At 40.7% G+C, this 15,855-nt stretch overlaps 1 protein-coding gene across 2 annotated transcripts in view; it reads right to left on the bottom strand.

The window, feature by feature from the left end:
• The window catches only part of Coro1c (coronin 1C), an 87,806-nt gene that overhangs the window by 36,519 nt on the left and 35,432 nt on the right, over positions 1–15,855 (bottom strand). For both annotated transcript variants that reach the window (XM_023720924.1, XM_023720925.1), the window contains exon 2: positions 15,430–15,629. In XM_023720924.1, coding sequence (XP_023576692.1) covers positions 15,430–15,624 — 195 coding nt within the window. In that variant the 5' untranslated portion in view covers positions 15,625–15,629. The remainder of the gene's footprint in view (positions 1–15,429; positions 15,630–15,855) is intronic.

The raw sequence follows: 15,855 nt of genomic DNA, 5'->3' as shown, positions 1-15,855 counted from the left end.
AACTATCATTGACCATCCACAATAGATATGGTTAAGCAAAGAAAATTTCCACTAAGCCATGGGTTGTGAAAGGAACAAAAGTCAAGTTAAAATTATTGGCAGCTGGCCATGAGAAACACACAGTTAATAAAAAAATGATATTCTGCAAGCAGCTGTTTCCTCTGGTTATAATGTCATTATAAACCCTTACGACAATCAAAAAGTAGTGTCATAATGCAGTACAAAGAAAGGGAATTGACTATCTGATAGTGACAAAAGAACAGAAGTGAGAAGAAAATATGGAGGAAAATGGCATTTTAAATGTACACTGATCATTTGAATACTAATGTTCATGAAGTTAGCAGCTATCTTGTTTCAGGGGCTTATACTTCCAAATAGCTTCTTAGCTATAACATCAAATAAAAACAAAAGAACAAAAATATATATTTCACCAAATAAGCATGTATTATTAAAAGTGCAGAGCTCAAACATAGAAATCACAATAATGACTTCTAACGTGGAAAAGATGAGACAGCATTTTGAAAGACATTTTATACTTGCAGCTAATGAGAATGTATTTCTCATTCATTCTCATGACACATGCTCATTTACCATCCAGTGAATAAACCAAAGAATCCATGTCTAATTTGCTAGCCTGTGAGGGCCCATTCAGAAAGACATCTACCACATGTCACAGTGACAGCACTGCCTACCTGCATTTCTTTTTTTTTTTACGGAACCGGAGAATTGAACTCTGGCCCCTGCTCTTGCCAGGGAAGCGCTTATTCCACTGAGCCATCTCCCCGGCCCCTACCTGCATTTCTGAACAGCAAATTTATGTGGTTGGTGAGGCTAGAAGGAATATTTACAAGAATTTAACACCAGCTTTTAGACATCTTTTTTGACTAAAAGATGACTTACTTTAAGAGCCCCTTAATTTCCTGAGGCTTGTATTTATAAAAATAATATCATTTTATTAATTGGTCTGTTTCACATGAAGGATAAGTCATATCATTTGTATCCTGTAGAATATATCACTCCTTTTTTTTTTTTTTTTTTTTTTCCAGGGATTGAACTCAGGCCCTTGTGCTTGCCGGGGAAGCACTTATTCCACTGAGCCATCTCCCCGGCCCCTATATCACTGCTTTTTTGGCATGAACACTGAAGGTTTAGCTTAATAGACTTTACAGTCCCAGCTTTAAATACATTTTTGGTTCATTGATTACTTACTAGTCCAAACTACATGCCATAGAATGGTTTTTACCATGCTTGCCTAGCTAAAACTGCAAGGAGTTAGGATTGCCTAGAAGTCAACAAGTTGCAAAAAATGATGACTATGATGGTTCCCAAAGGCTCTGGTCCAGAGCCAGTCCATGAACTCATGGGACATGGATGAAACAGGTGAGGACATTGGCCTATAGTCATTCTTAGTACCTGAAAGATCAGTGTCCTGCCTAGAGCCAAGCAACAGAAATGCAATGAAAATTCAGCCTCCAGAGAATATGTACAGCTGGCATAAGGGACAGGTGCAGCAGCACACTTTCAACGTGCCTGGCCCAAGCTGAGGGTGACGGCTTTGGGCATGGTTGAGCAGGCAACCCTTGCTGTGGCAGACAACATCTTGGATACCAGCACTGCTCATTAGTTTTAGGTTTGAGAAAAGTTCTTAAATGTTCCAAAAGTAGATTAAAGCACCTGCGTAGGCAGACACAGGGGCCAGGGGTTTGATACCCAGCATGCCATGCTGGCCCCGCCTCCAGGGTGAGCTGAGACAGCAATTGAGACTGGGTGTGGTGGCACACACCTGTAGTTCCAGCGTGTGGGAGGCTGAAGACAGGAGAATCATTAGAGTCTGATCTGTATAGTGAGACCCTGTAGACCCTATACTAAATACATAAAAAAGAAAAAAAAAAAAGCTCCAAAAGTAGCCAAAAAGATTCAGCAAAGCTAAAGGAGACTAATGCTTCAACTACACCCACAATACTAGGTAACACTTTCCTCCCACTGACATGGGGGAGAGAAGCAAAATGTAAGCACTAGTAAATATGAAACCATATCTAACATCTAAAAAGAAATGTCTCTTATTTAAATAATGGCAAAAACATTCTTCTTTAGGCACACAAAATTCAATTAACTCTTAAACGGTATTTTCTAGTTCTAAGTATATTTCAAGTCAATTTCAATGGAAAAATCACCACAATCTAACAGTGTACCCTTTTTATCTACCTCATTCCAAAAAGAACTACATGCTTAAGAAGTAATGTACAAACTACATACACAGGGAAATAGTAATATGTAATCAAAAAATCTTAAATGTATACAAACACACATATAAAAAGTTTTAAGAGATAATATTTCAATAAAGGAGTTCCTCCTGGGGATGAACAGTTAAAAGTGGTACACTGCCATTTTTACCCTCTGAATATTCATCATTGGAATGTTTTTACTATGTCCTAACATAATATACAAAAGAATATGCAAAATGACTATGAACATAAGAGTGATTCTTCACATACTGTTCTCAATTAATATACTCACTTGTTCAATATAAAACTAGGCTGAATAACCTCCTGCTGTATTAATAATCAATAGGTTCCCTCAACAATAGAGAAATATTACATTTTGCTAGAGTCACACATTTTACCCAGCAGGCTTATTTTTACTCATAACTGACTGACACACGTTTTTCACAAGGCTAATAAACACTAATGGTGGTGAAAAGTGACATATATTAGTTGAATCAAATGTTTCCCTTAAGATGTTCTGAGTATTTCACACACAGTTTCTTCCTAGTTTCCATTCTGGAATTCAGCATACAACTGGCAAAGCCATCAAGAGTGCTGGATTCGGGGCTGGCCTGATAGCTCAGCGGACTAAGGCACCTGCTTAGGCAGAGTGTAGTGACTGGGGTTTGGTCCCGGTGTGCCATGCTGGTCCCACCCAAGGCTCGCTGAGATTGTGAAGGAGATTGGGCATGGTGGCGCACACCTGTAATCCCAGCACTTGGGAGGCTGAAAACAGGAAGATCACTGCGAGTTTGATCTGTGTAATGAGACCCTGTAGACCCTGTACTAAAAAAAAAAAAAGAAAAAGAAAAAAAAGAGTGGGGGACTCAGTGCTTTCTGCCTTGTTTCCCTATCTGGCCCAACACAGGCAGCTGCCTCACTTCCCAGTCCTTTCCAACTTCTGAACTGCCTATTACCCACACGGTTATTCCACCCCAGGCATGAGGGCCTAAACAGCCTCTGCCCCATCCTGGGAAAGGCAATCAGAAGCATCTTATACAACTTGACTCAAGGAACACAGGGAGTAAGGACTGTACAAACAAACAAACACCATTCAAAAATCACTCAACGTGCCCAAATTTCAATGATGACTCACTTCTGTTTTGGAGTCAGTACAGTGAGAATCCCTAAATTCTCAAGCAAAGAGAATGGTAAATCAACCACGTGCTTGGAAGCAGAGGCAAAGTTTCCACCCCGACCATAAGGACTCCATTCACACACAAAGTTCAAAGGAGTCAAAAAAGGATATCTATTGAAGTGGGTTTCCTTTTTTTTTTTCTTTCCAACTTCCTTTTTCTTATGATAGAATTATTTATGTGCATACATGTTCTTTTGGGATCTCTTAAACTCCTGCTGCTCCCCAGAGAGGAGCTATGTGGTAACTAGTCATGGGACAGGGAAGACTGGCAGGAATAACAAGACAGGGACCCACCAGGAGACCAGAAAGAGTGACACAGGCAATAATGTATGTTTTGCAGACAGCCTAGTGACCGAGAGACAGCTCATGGTCCAGGAATAAAACATTCTAAAGTGGTTTTACTTTAAGGGAACCAGAAACACCAACCTTGAGGGTAAGAAGAGGTGATCTGGAATAAAACGTGGCGATTAAGTTACCTTGTAAGCAAGGGAAGCCAGGAACCAAAGCAGCCAAGGAGAGGCAGTATAGTTGGTGAAGCTCTCTTACCTGTGAGTCTTTATGGACAGAAGTGACAATGTCAAGCAAATAATTTTGCCATCATAGGTCTTCTGTAACAATTAACTAAATAGACCAAAATTAAAGTCGATTAAGAACTTCAAGAAAGTTACTGAAAAATATGAAATATTTTATTGTTGAAATAAAAAAGAGACTGGGATATAGCTCAATGGCACAAGTACCTGCCTGACAAATGCAAAGTCTTGACTTCGATTCCTGGTACCAAAAAGCAAACAAAAAAAAGAAATCAAAGGAGTAGGAAAATTAACATTTCCTTACTCAACTATGCCTAAATATGCAGTTACAACAAGAGAAACTAGATTGCCTAACTTTCTGACTTAAAAAGCTTATAAAGTGAAAAACTACTATTTCCTGCTCATCACAGCAGACAAATAATTCCACATGCTACTTCTGGGCTGAGAACAAACAAAGTAAAGAAACTAAGATGAAGCAGAACCTAGTCAAATAAAATCTATCTTGACAGCAACAGCTGAAAAGCAAAAGAGCAGATATAAGTATTATGAGCATATTTAGCTGAAGCATTCACTGCAAATTAGAAAGTAGAGTAACTGGTGGTTTAATTCTACCTAGTGAGTAGATGAGAATGGAGATCATTCCACTGGGACTCTGAATGAAGAGCAAGGCCCATATAGCTAGCTAGCCCTTGTAATCACAGCTTTGCTCTGGCTTACCCACCAGCATCAGAATGAAAACTCACCCTCCCTGAAGTGCGGATGAAAAACGGAAAAATTTAACTTTTTTTTTAAATGGGGAAAGGGTGCCTTGGAGTCCATGGCCTGGCAGTCTCTAACTTGTAGTGGCTGTAAACAACCAAGACAGGGTACAGCCCCAATTCAGCAGCTTGTATCACTTACACAACTTAAAGCTCAGCCAGAAATGAAACCCAGGTCACTGTTCCTCAGAGAAAGCTGACATGTGCCCTATCACTTGCCTACTACTCATTCTTCCCTGGATTCTTCTCCAGTCACAGACTTAGCAAGCAGAGTTATTCAACTTGGCAGGCGCAGACAATTTACTACATATGGTTATAAAGCAGCTTCTAGACAAGCCATGACTACAGAAATGTGTTCATTACACCTTGAGTCTATTTCAGAGTGACCAGTTCTCAGGGCCCTTTCTTACTATGAGCCATTTTCCCAGGCAGGGGCTATCCCCATTACACAGGAGGACTTCTGCCAACAGTTATTGCTTGCATGCTCAGCCCACACTCAGCTCTCCAGATACCCAGGAAAGAGTTAAACATTCTTTGCACTTGACTCGGTGGCTTCTCTTCACCACACACTCCGATCCCACCATTCTCTGAGCTGCCATGCAGCCAATCAAAGCAAAGGAAGGAAATTATCCTGGCCAGCTGTCAGCCACAGAGCTCTGATGGCCATATATGGTAAAAACCACTGTCAGAGTTTGTCAGGCCTGCAGCCCGGCTGCTGTGGACACATCAGTAAACTGCAACAGCAGAAGCTGACCAGGAAAACACAAAAGGACAGACTGCCTGCTCATCTCGGGGGTTGGGGGTGCAGAAACCATCATCTGCCAGAGGCATACTCTAAGTGAGTCACAACCACTCACTGTCATCAAAAATAGCCCTGGGGCACACTGTGAGGTTCCTTCTGTCAGGACTTTGTGCTCCATTGTTAACGGAGAGTGAGCTCCCCCATCCTAGAGACTTGAAAACACAGCACTAGGAGAAATGAAAAGGCCCTTCTGTGGTACTTCATATGGTAATGAGGCTGTGCTGAGCTCGTGTGGCTGGCAGCTCATGACATAATTTGGAAGTCATTGTTCTGCAGCTGGTGCCCTCCCCATGGCATCCTCTAGTTCTTCAGAGAACTAGAGGCCCACACACGTGACAGTTTAATGTGTTCCCGGTATCACAGAATCTATTTCAGTAGGAGTGAATGGGCAGTCCGTAACACATCAGGATGTGGTGCTGAATGAAATCCTCTGCCCATAACGCCAAGTGCCAAACATTCACATCTGTAGAAAGGGCCACAGGCGTTATTATCCTTATCCAATTTGGAGCACTGCTATTTGTGCAAATGAAAGCTGCCAACAGCATGTACAGTGAGACAGAGATGCAGCCAATGGAAATCTAGCAGGTGCTAGCAGTGACTGCGGTCACACAGAAAAGGACCACTGGGAAACTGCCATTCCTTTCAAACCAGTGGATGAAAGAAGGCACTTACTGGCACAGTGCCCAACACTTAAGAGGAAGCCCTAAGAAATGTGAACTGCTGTGATTTTATCATCATTGTGGCTATTTCCACATAAGACACGGTATAGACCAGTGGTGACCAACCTACGGCACATAAGCCATAGTGGGCTGTTTGTATTAATAAAAACTTTACAAGGTTCATTATCACCACACATGAAGTACTTTCCAAAGCCCTAAAATGACAAAAATCGAGCTCTGACCAGCGACTACTTTTAGGTTCTTGTCTGTTTTTTTTGAGTCAGGTATTCACTATGTAGCCCAAGCTGTCCTCGAACTCAGTGATCCCTCTGCCTCTGCCTCCTAAGAGTTGGGATTACAGGTACATACCACCATACCCAGCAATTCAGCTACTATTTTTATTATTAAGGTTTCTACACAGAGAAAGAATGGCAAAAGATTAACTGTCAATTGTACAATTGTTTTATTTATTTATTTATTTATTTATTTATTTATTTATTTTGGTGACAGGGTCTTGCTAAGTAATGTATGCTGGCCTTGAACTCCCTAACTCCTTTATACAGCCCAAGCCGGCCTTAATCTCATAGTGATCCTCCTGCCTCAGCCTCCCAAGCACTGGTATTACAGCTGTGTACCATCACCCCCAGTTGTACCACAATTTCTACACTAAAAAAAGAAAAAGAAAAATCCTTTACACACAGTATGAAAAAGTTAAAAAAAAAATCATGTAAAAACAGACTCAGAGATCCAAGTTCTAAGTTCAAAAGACCCTATCATCTAAGACAATCACTGTATAGGAGCTTTAGATTCTAAACCTACAGAACAGAAGACCAGCAAACCTACTGTTATGGTTTGTATGTGTCCCCCCTTAAAGCCTCATGCAGTCAGGGGACAGCTTCTGGAGTTTGTGATTTATTGTGGTTGTAGATGCTGCACTTGCCCTGGGACAGGTAATTTGCATTACAATGTAAGGAGGGGGAGAGAAGCTAACAAGCTGTTTGATCCATTCCTTTTGCCCTCCATTCTTAGCCACCGCCATGAAAGGTTGCTCTTTGTCTTGCACCACTCTGCCTTGGAGCCAGCTGAGTATGGACTAATCCTCCAGTAACTGTGAGCTAAATAAATCTTTCCTTTCCTAATTTTGAGTGTCGGGTATTTGTCCCAGCAATGAGAAAAGAAACATGTACCAAGTGCAAAAACTAACAGACTAGAGAAGAAGGATACTCTCCAAATACAATCTGATCTCATTTTGGAGTTTCATTGCAGGACTGTGACAGAAAGTCCAGTGTCATTTTCACTGTGTCATTTTCCTGAAAATGACAGGGTGGTAAGGTGCCCTGTTTATATCTTGGTATAGGGTTGGATTTAGCTTAGCAGTACAGCACCTGCCTGGCAAGTGTGAGATTATAAATTTGATTTCTGGTACTGAAAAAAACAGTATTTCATTTTAACAATGATCCTAAATGCTTATGTTGGCTCTTCTCTCCACTATCAAGAAAAATACCATTTTTCAAACCACACTGGACATGAAAGAAAAAAATGAAGGACCACCCAAATAACTTAGTGGATTAAAGTGCCTGCTTAGGCAGATGTGGGGGCCAGGGGTTCAATCCCCAGCCTGCCCCTGGACTGTGCTGAGACAGCAATTGAGGCTGGGCATGGTGGCACAAGCCAGTAATCCCAGCACCTGGGAGGCTGAAAGATAGGAAGGATAACTGCAAGTCCCATCTGTGTAGTGAGACTCTGTACTAAATACAAAGATAAAGAATGAAATAAAGAGCCTAGAAATGTGTGATTTCTACTAAAAAGCTATCCTTCGTCCCTTTTTTTTTGTATTTAGGGAAGGGTCTACAGGGTGTTCAGGGTCTCACTAGTAGATCAGACTGGTAGTGATCTACCTGTTTAAGCTTCCCAAGAGCTGGGATTACAGGCCTGAGCCACCATGCGCAGTCTCAATTGCTGTCTCAGAGTGCCCCAGGGGTGGGGCCAGCACAGCAGGCCCGTGGATCTAACCCCCGACCCCTGTGCCCAATCCGCTGAGCTATTTGGCTGGTCCTCCCTTCATCTCTTTGTGACTCACAATATTAGTTCACACCATGCATAAATTATTTGATTCCATTCCATCAAACATCTCAGTTGTCCAGTACCAGAAAACTCAAAATTCAAGAAAATTCCGGAGTTTGGAAAAGCAATGTGGCTACTACTCCTTTGCCCTTCTGGACCCACAAGCACCTCTTCTGTCTTTTCAGTTTGGTGAACTAACTAGGCTCCTTTTTGTTTCACCTCTAGCTCCTATACATAGGAAAAACCTAATTCAAACAAACTCTTCATTGAGATGGCTTCATTTCCCAAGCTCAGGTGGGATTCATCCTTCTCACTGTCATGCCACTGCGCTTTATGAATACATAAAACTCCCCACTGGCAAGATCAAGGGCAGGTGTTATGTCTACAAAATATGGTAGCTTCAAAAAAGACAAAGAGAAAGGTTTTATAACCTAGTCTCAAAAAATACACTCCATCAATTCCACCACTTTCTGCGGTTACACAGTTCAGCTCTAACGTTGCAGAAACCACACAAAAGCGTGAATACTAGATGAGACTCACTGGAAGCCACTGTGAAGGCTGCCAACCACAGTACAGAAGGCAAAATCTGGGGACCTTGCATAAAAGCCACCATACAAATGGACATCCAATTTGCATACTCCATCCAAGTGAGTCAAGAAATCAAGAAGAGCGAGGAGGAGAAGAGGGATTGAAAGAAAGGTAGAGAAATGGGGACAAAAGAATCAAATTGTATCACGTATAGGTACAAATTCCCTATGATGAATGTGATTGCTATGTAAACTTAAAATGTACCAATAAATGTAATTCTAAAAAAAAAATCAGGAACATATATTTCTAACCACTACCCCCAACTTTTAAGGGGATAAGAAAATTATAATACAATATAATGATACAACCTGTGGTACTCATAAAGAAGCAACTAAGGAACCCAAAGAATAGCTTCCTCTGTCCCAGGAAACCACCATGTAATATGTGAGCTGGATACTGAACAGTCCGAATACTGACTGAAATGAGTAAGTATTCTTCCTCAAAAAACTGAACCCCATAAAGTAGCCCTTGTCAACTCAGGTCTTAGAAGAGATTTAAATCCTGACACCTAAGGCATCAACTATAGGTAATCAATTAATTTCTCTCCTATGCATTGAGAAGGTACTATTTAAATGATTTTTTTTATCTTTTCTTTTTCTTTTTTCTTTTTTCTTTTTTTTTGCGATGCTGGGGATTGAACTCAGGACCTTGCGCTTGCCAGGGAAGCACTTATTCTACTGAGCTTTAAATGATTTTCTGTAGGACTGAATTCTTTTACAAAATGCTTAAGAGGTAAAATGAGTTAGAAAGAGAGGTTACAGATAACAGGTCAAAATCCTAAATATTCCTACACTCAGTTCACAAAGTGGGAAAAACAACTATAGATAAAGACATACTGCACAACCACACTAAAAAAACAGAAAGAGAGAGAAAGCAGTAGTGACCCAAAGGTTAACAGACCTGGCCACAGCCATCCCATCATGGCCCAAGCCAGAGATCCTTCCTACAGCAGTACATAAAGATGAAATGAGCCATCACTTCAACAAATCCTCTACAACAGGACTTTAAGGGAGGGAGGGAACAGTAGTCAGGAAAGATGGGTGTCATCAAGCCCAGTGAATATCGAGAGATCAAAAACATATATAGTAGTTCCAACCAATACCCCCACACTCATAATCGCAGGTTTGCGATTACATGAAGAGCTAATGTGCATGTGTGCCTAACCAGAAGCACTGCTGTTTGAATGGTTTACAAAAAGGAGGGAATGCTTCAGTCACACATAACAAGTGTGGGTCCTCCACAAAGGAAAAGCTTGTTTGTGTCAATATTACAGACTACATAGGAAGTACAAACCTTTGTGCTCTTAAAACAGGCAGCTTGCTCAGTTGTAGCAAAAGAAAGAAAAAATGTGCCACATAGCCAAAACCACAAAGCTAACTTATATTCAGTAAGACTGCTATTTATTATTCATCTTCTGAAAGACTAAAAAATATGAAAAGGCACCAAGCCACACCTGGAAAAGTCATGCCAAAGTGACATGCCACAGCTTGATGGAAACATTATAAAAGAGATCTGGAATCCCATGTGTTAATCTACATCACCCCATGTCAGGGTTCAGTACTTTCCATATTCCCCAAGCAATGAACCTTTACAATCCCACTTTCTCTAATAAAATTTTCCTAACAAAACCTCACAGACCATATGCTTAAAATATACCCTCATTCATCAGTATCCTTCTTGCTGTAGATGTGCAGGTACTTACATGTGAACAGACACACATGCATTAAGGTATTTGTCCCTATTCTAGATTTTAAAACCTGGTATACCCTATTTTACACTCTTCCAGAATCTAACCACAAGCTTCATAAGATTACAGTAATAAGCCCTATTTACTACTGAAACTAACCAGTTTTCAAGAAAAATTCATAGAAAGCTATGTTTTTAAATAACCAAGAAAGGGTCATGATCCATCTTAAGATAAATATGTATATATTCAACATTATTGTGTACACAGCCCCCAAAACATCACCTAAGCCATCTGTCTGCCTATAACCAGAAACAGAGGAAGCATTAGCAGATGCTTCTCAAGTAGCTATTAAAACTATACCCTGTTCTCAATGTTCATGCTTAGGAGCATAATCCTAGACTACCAATGTAGCACAAAATGTCTTGTTATCTCGATTTCAAATATAACTTCATATTACTTTTGAAGATTTTTTATTTGCTTTTAAACAAAAGCACCACCTTGTTATAAAACTATTTCATAGTTGCCAAGAGATTGAAGTTGTAGGGTTCTATTTTCTTTATTTCTTTCCTTTTTTTTTTTTTTTTGTCTTTTTGGCATGAGGTTTCACTGTGTAGGCCAGGCTGATCTCAAACTCACAGTGATCCTCCTGCCTCAGCCTCCTGAGTGCAGGGATTTTAGGCATGTGCTATTGTTTTAGTTACTCTTCTCTCATTGCTGGGACAAATACCCGACATCGAAATTGAAGGAAGGAAAGGTTTATTTTGCTCACAGTTACTGGAGGTTTCTGTCCATATTCAGCTGGGTCCAAAGCAGAGCAGCACACCGCAGAAAACAACCTTTCATGGCCGTGGCAAAGAGCAAGAGCAAAAGGAGGAGTAGCAGCAGCCCAAGCAGCTAATCTCTCTACCCTGCTTGCATTGTGATGCAAATTACCTGCCCCAGGGCAGGTGCAGCATCCACACCCAAAATAATCAATCACAAACTTCAGAAGCCACCCCAAGACTCTAGGAGGCTTGGGGGGTGGGGGGAGGACAGCAATACACAAACCATAACAGCTATTATGCCCAGCAGAATCTATTTTTCAGGGCAGAGAGACCTACATTAGGATTTATGGATTCACCATGCACCTGGGAACCCCATCATATTTCTCCTGCAAAGCTACATACACTTCAAAGAGAACAGAAATACCTAAGCACCAGCCATTTGGCTGAGACAGTCTTGCGCAGATTAGGAAAATGACCACAACAAAAACTAGAGGCAAGTGCTGCAGAGGGAGGACACACCAGGCACACACCAGGCACTCAGCTTATAGATGTTCGAGCAAATTCACCACATGTGATGGTCAAAGAACACTTATATAAACAAGCAAGTATCACCTGTAAAAAATGCAAAATTGGGGCCAGAGTTCAATCCCCAGTTCCAAAAAAAAAAAAAAAATCCTTACTCAAATACTTATGATCATACCAAATATTTACAAGGTAGGTAATAATAAGATATCTGAGTTGCCTCATAAAGTACACAGAAATGTAGGTTTCCTGAAAATATGGAAGATCTATTTTCTACAGTTACTGATGCCCCCATAACAAGCCAGCATCTTAAGAGGAGGAAAGGCAGCATCACCTGACACCCTCGGGCTCACAGCCAGGCCTTGCCACCACACTAGATCACTCTGAGAGCTCCAGAGCACAGAACTGTCTAGAAGGATGACAAGACCATTCCTTTTTATGGAGCTTAGCCTTGACTTTGGTGGAAAATGAGCCAAAGTTAAAAAAACAAACAAACAAAAAAAGCATCCATTTTACAAAGCTATGTTATACAAAATGAGAAAATAATGGAACAAGTGTTCTGCTTGCTGAATTTTGACGTACCAAATCAGCTGCCATCAGAAATCATTTTATAACTGGGAATGAAAGGAGACAATCTAAAATTATCAAGGCAAAAAAATCACATTTATAGACAGTCCACGTTGCAGAGAGAAAAATAGAAGAGCAAAAGGTGTGACACAGCTAGGTATGGTGGTACACACATGTAAATCCAGCACTCAGGAGGCTAAGACAGGAGGACTGCCATGAATTTGAGGCCAGCCTGGGCTACAAAGTGAGTTCAAGGCCAGCCTGAACTTTACAGTAAAATCCTGTCTCAAAAAAAATGGAGTGGGGGCCGGCCAAATAGCTCAGTGGATTAAAGTGCCTGCAGGCAGGCCCAGGGGCCAGGGTTTGATCCTCAGGCCTGCAAGGCCCTACCCCTGGGGCATGCTGAGACCAGCAATTAAGACTGTGCTTGGCGGCTTGTGCCTGTAATCCCAGTTCTTGGGAGGCTATAAACAGGCAGATCAGGAGTCTGATCTAGTAGTGAGACCCTGAACACCCACCCTGTAGACCCTTTCCTAAAATACTACAAAAAAAGCACAAAAAAAGGAGGAGGGAGGGTCCAGGGAGATAGCTCAGTAGAGAATAAGTGCTTGCCTGGCAAGCTCAAGGGCCTGAGTTCAACCCCTGGTTCCGCAAAAAAAGGAAGACTCCCCCAAAGGCCAATAATAAAATCCAAAATATGCTAATTCCCCACCCCCACCCCAGCACTGGACATTGAACTCAGGGACACTCTATACCTCAGACTGGACTACAGGTGTGTGTCATCGTGCCTATCTTACTTACTAATGATAATTTTTCAAATGACTTATTTTAATTTCTCTAAGGCTAGCTAAAGAACAAAATAATACTAAAACTAACACTTAAGAAATGTAAGCCATTTAATGAAGGTGAAACCCAAGTCTTAAGAGTCCACTTAGGAACTGCATAGAGTCTCCTTTGAATGGTTACATAAAACTCAAATTTCCTGCTGTTTGTAAAACTTAAAGATGGGTTCATAGAACCTTTTGTGGATGTAGAAGTTGAAGGGAACTGTGTGAACTCAGTAGAAAATCAGCCACTCAAGGTTTATTTTGGGCTTCTTAATTGGTGTGTTCCATTTCTTTGAAGAAAAGAATGTCTTAAATTATCCCTTAGTTTATAAAAGGGGAAATAAAACCTCTTAACTCCAGAACAGATCACGATGCTCCAGCGCCTGACCTCAGCTGACAAACTGTGGCAGTCTTCTTAGCTGGCCATTCTATAACAGACAGTCAGACTTCTAAATGCTGCTTATTATTAATGAAGGAATAAACTAAAAGGCTGGAGAGCCAAATGCAACTGATGTTTAGTTCAAACTCCCACCCCAAACTCAGGTTAAGTATACACAGTGTAGTGTGTTGTTTGCCATTCAACAGAAATTTTCTGCATAGAAATAAAAGTAGAAATGTTTAATTATTCTCATTGTTCAGCATTATTTAGTATCACTGAAGAAATTTTCAATTTTACAAAAATATTTTCCTTCACCGGGGCCGGGGAGATAGCTCAGTAGAATAAGCGTTTCCCTGGCTTGAGGCAAGGGCTTGAGTTCAATCCCCAGTTTCAAAAAAAAAAAAAAAAAAATTTCCTTCACCAATAAGAAAGTACATTTAGAAACATGAATCAAATTTGTTTTACAAAGGCATCCACTTCAACCAGGCACGGTGGTACATGCCTGTAATCCCAGCACTTGGGAGCTGAAGCAGGAGTATTGCCACAAGTTTGAGGCCAGCTTGGGTCACATATTTAGATCAAGGACTGCTTGAACTATACAATGAGACTTTGTCTCAAGAAGACAAAAAAGCATGCATGTGTCTACTTCTAGAGAAACAGGTTTCTTTGGTGTAGTATCATCTTAACCCAGACACTAAAGTAAAACTCAAGATATTAAAGTAAGATCTGCAAGAGCAGCTCTGACAGAAAATTACAAGGGAACTGGAAGTTTTCCTGAGGGGGAAATATAATAAGTAACACTATTCTGACAGAAAATCCACCTTATGGGTCACTTTCAGAATCTTGAAGCCCATTACAAGAAAATGCATCCCTAATATGCATTCGGGTCTGCTTCCCCCACTGTTTTTAAGCAGAGTGGAAACAGCTGTAATGTGATTAGTATCTGTATCATCACTAGCACTCACCCCTCATCATAAGAGCTCAGGGATCACAAACTTATTTTCTGGGCTGGGGAGATGGCTCAGTAGGATAAGCGCTTGCCTGGCAAGTGCAAGGGCCTGAGTTCAATCCCTGGTACCAAAACAAAAAATCTTTTGTGACAGGATGATTACAAACCAAATCATGTAACTCCTACACCTATCTATGTTCACATTTCATTGTAATCTTTTCTGAAGGTAAGGATGGGAAGGGGAAGTAAAACTGATTAAAACGCAGTATGTCTATATACCAACTCCCTGAAATAAATGTAATTATTATTATTGCAAAAATACACTAACAGAACACTTGAGAGGTTGAGGTAGGAGGATTGTCACAAGTATGAGACCAGCTTGGGCTACAAAGTGAGCTCAAGGCCAGCCTGAACTTCATACTAAGACCCTGTTCTCAAAAAGACAAAATAGGGCTGGAGAGATGGCTCAGTGGTCTAAAGCACCTACTTGGAATAAGCTTGGCAAAGCACAGGGACCGCGGTTCAATCCCCCAGCACCACATGCCAGCCAGCCCCGCCCCCTGATGGGCTGAGCTGGCCACACACACACACACACACACACACACAATAAATGAATGTAAAAATAATAATAAATTAAAAAATAATAAGTAAATAAATAAAATTTAAAAAAAAGACAAAATAAATATATTTTAAAAAGGTTTTTTAAAAAAATCCACAAGGACACACCCATGACAGAGGTCACCACTCTTTCCAGATCCTGTTAAAGAAAAGCTGATGTGGTTAGGAGAGCATATGGGAATTTAACTTCAATTTTATCAGCCTAATAATCTCTATAAACATACAATTTATAGAAATCTGTCAACTTATTAGCCAAAAAATATGGAGATTCCCAAAAGGATGTCACACAGAACAGGAGCTCCAATTAACTCACCTTGTGCAGAGGAAGTACAAGGAAGGCTCCACCTCCACTTGCTTCTATAATTATGGCAACAAATCTGGGATTGACAGCACAAAAGGAACTATCCCAGGTCACACGAGAAACCCGGATGTCATCATAGCACTGGTCATTTTTCACTGCTTGTCCAAATACATGCCGAAACTTGCTCTGTCGTACCACTCGCCGCATTGTGTCTATAGAAGAGGAGCAAGAATTACATTAGAATTATGTACCTAACTGACAGTTTTACTTGTCCAAATAAAGAACTCAAGTCAAAAAAGCAGAACAGCATGGCATTTGTCTACTCTTTTAAGTAGCCGCCAAAATGCAAATCCAAATTTCTTTTAGGGGCACAGACCCAAAGAAAACTGTAAATGCGTCAGGGAAAAAATTACAACAAAATGAAAAATCTCTAACTCA

This window comes from Octodon degus, unplaced genomic scaffold, assembly GCF_000260255.1.
Source record: "Octodon degus isolate 3935 unplaced genomic scaffold, OctDeg1.0 scaffold00079, whole genome shotgun sequence".
In the NCBI taxonomy this organism is placed as follows: domain Eukaryota; kingdom Metazoa; phylum Chordata; class Mammalia; order Rodentia; family Octodontidae; genus Octodon; species Octodon degus.
This window is presented reverse-complemented; position numbering and strand designations above follow the sequence as displayed.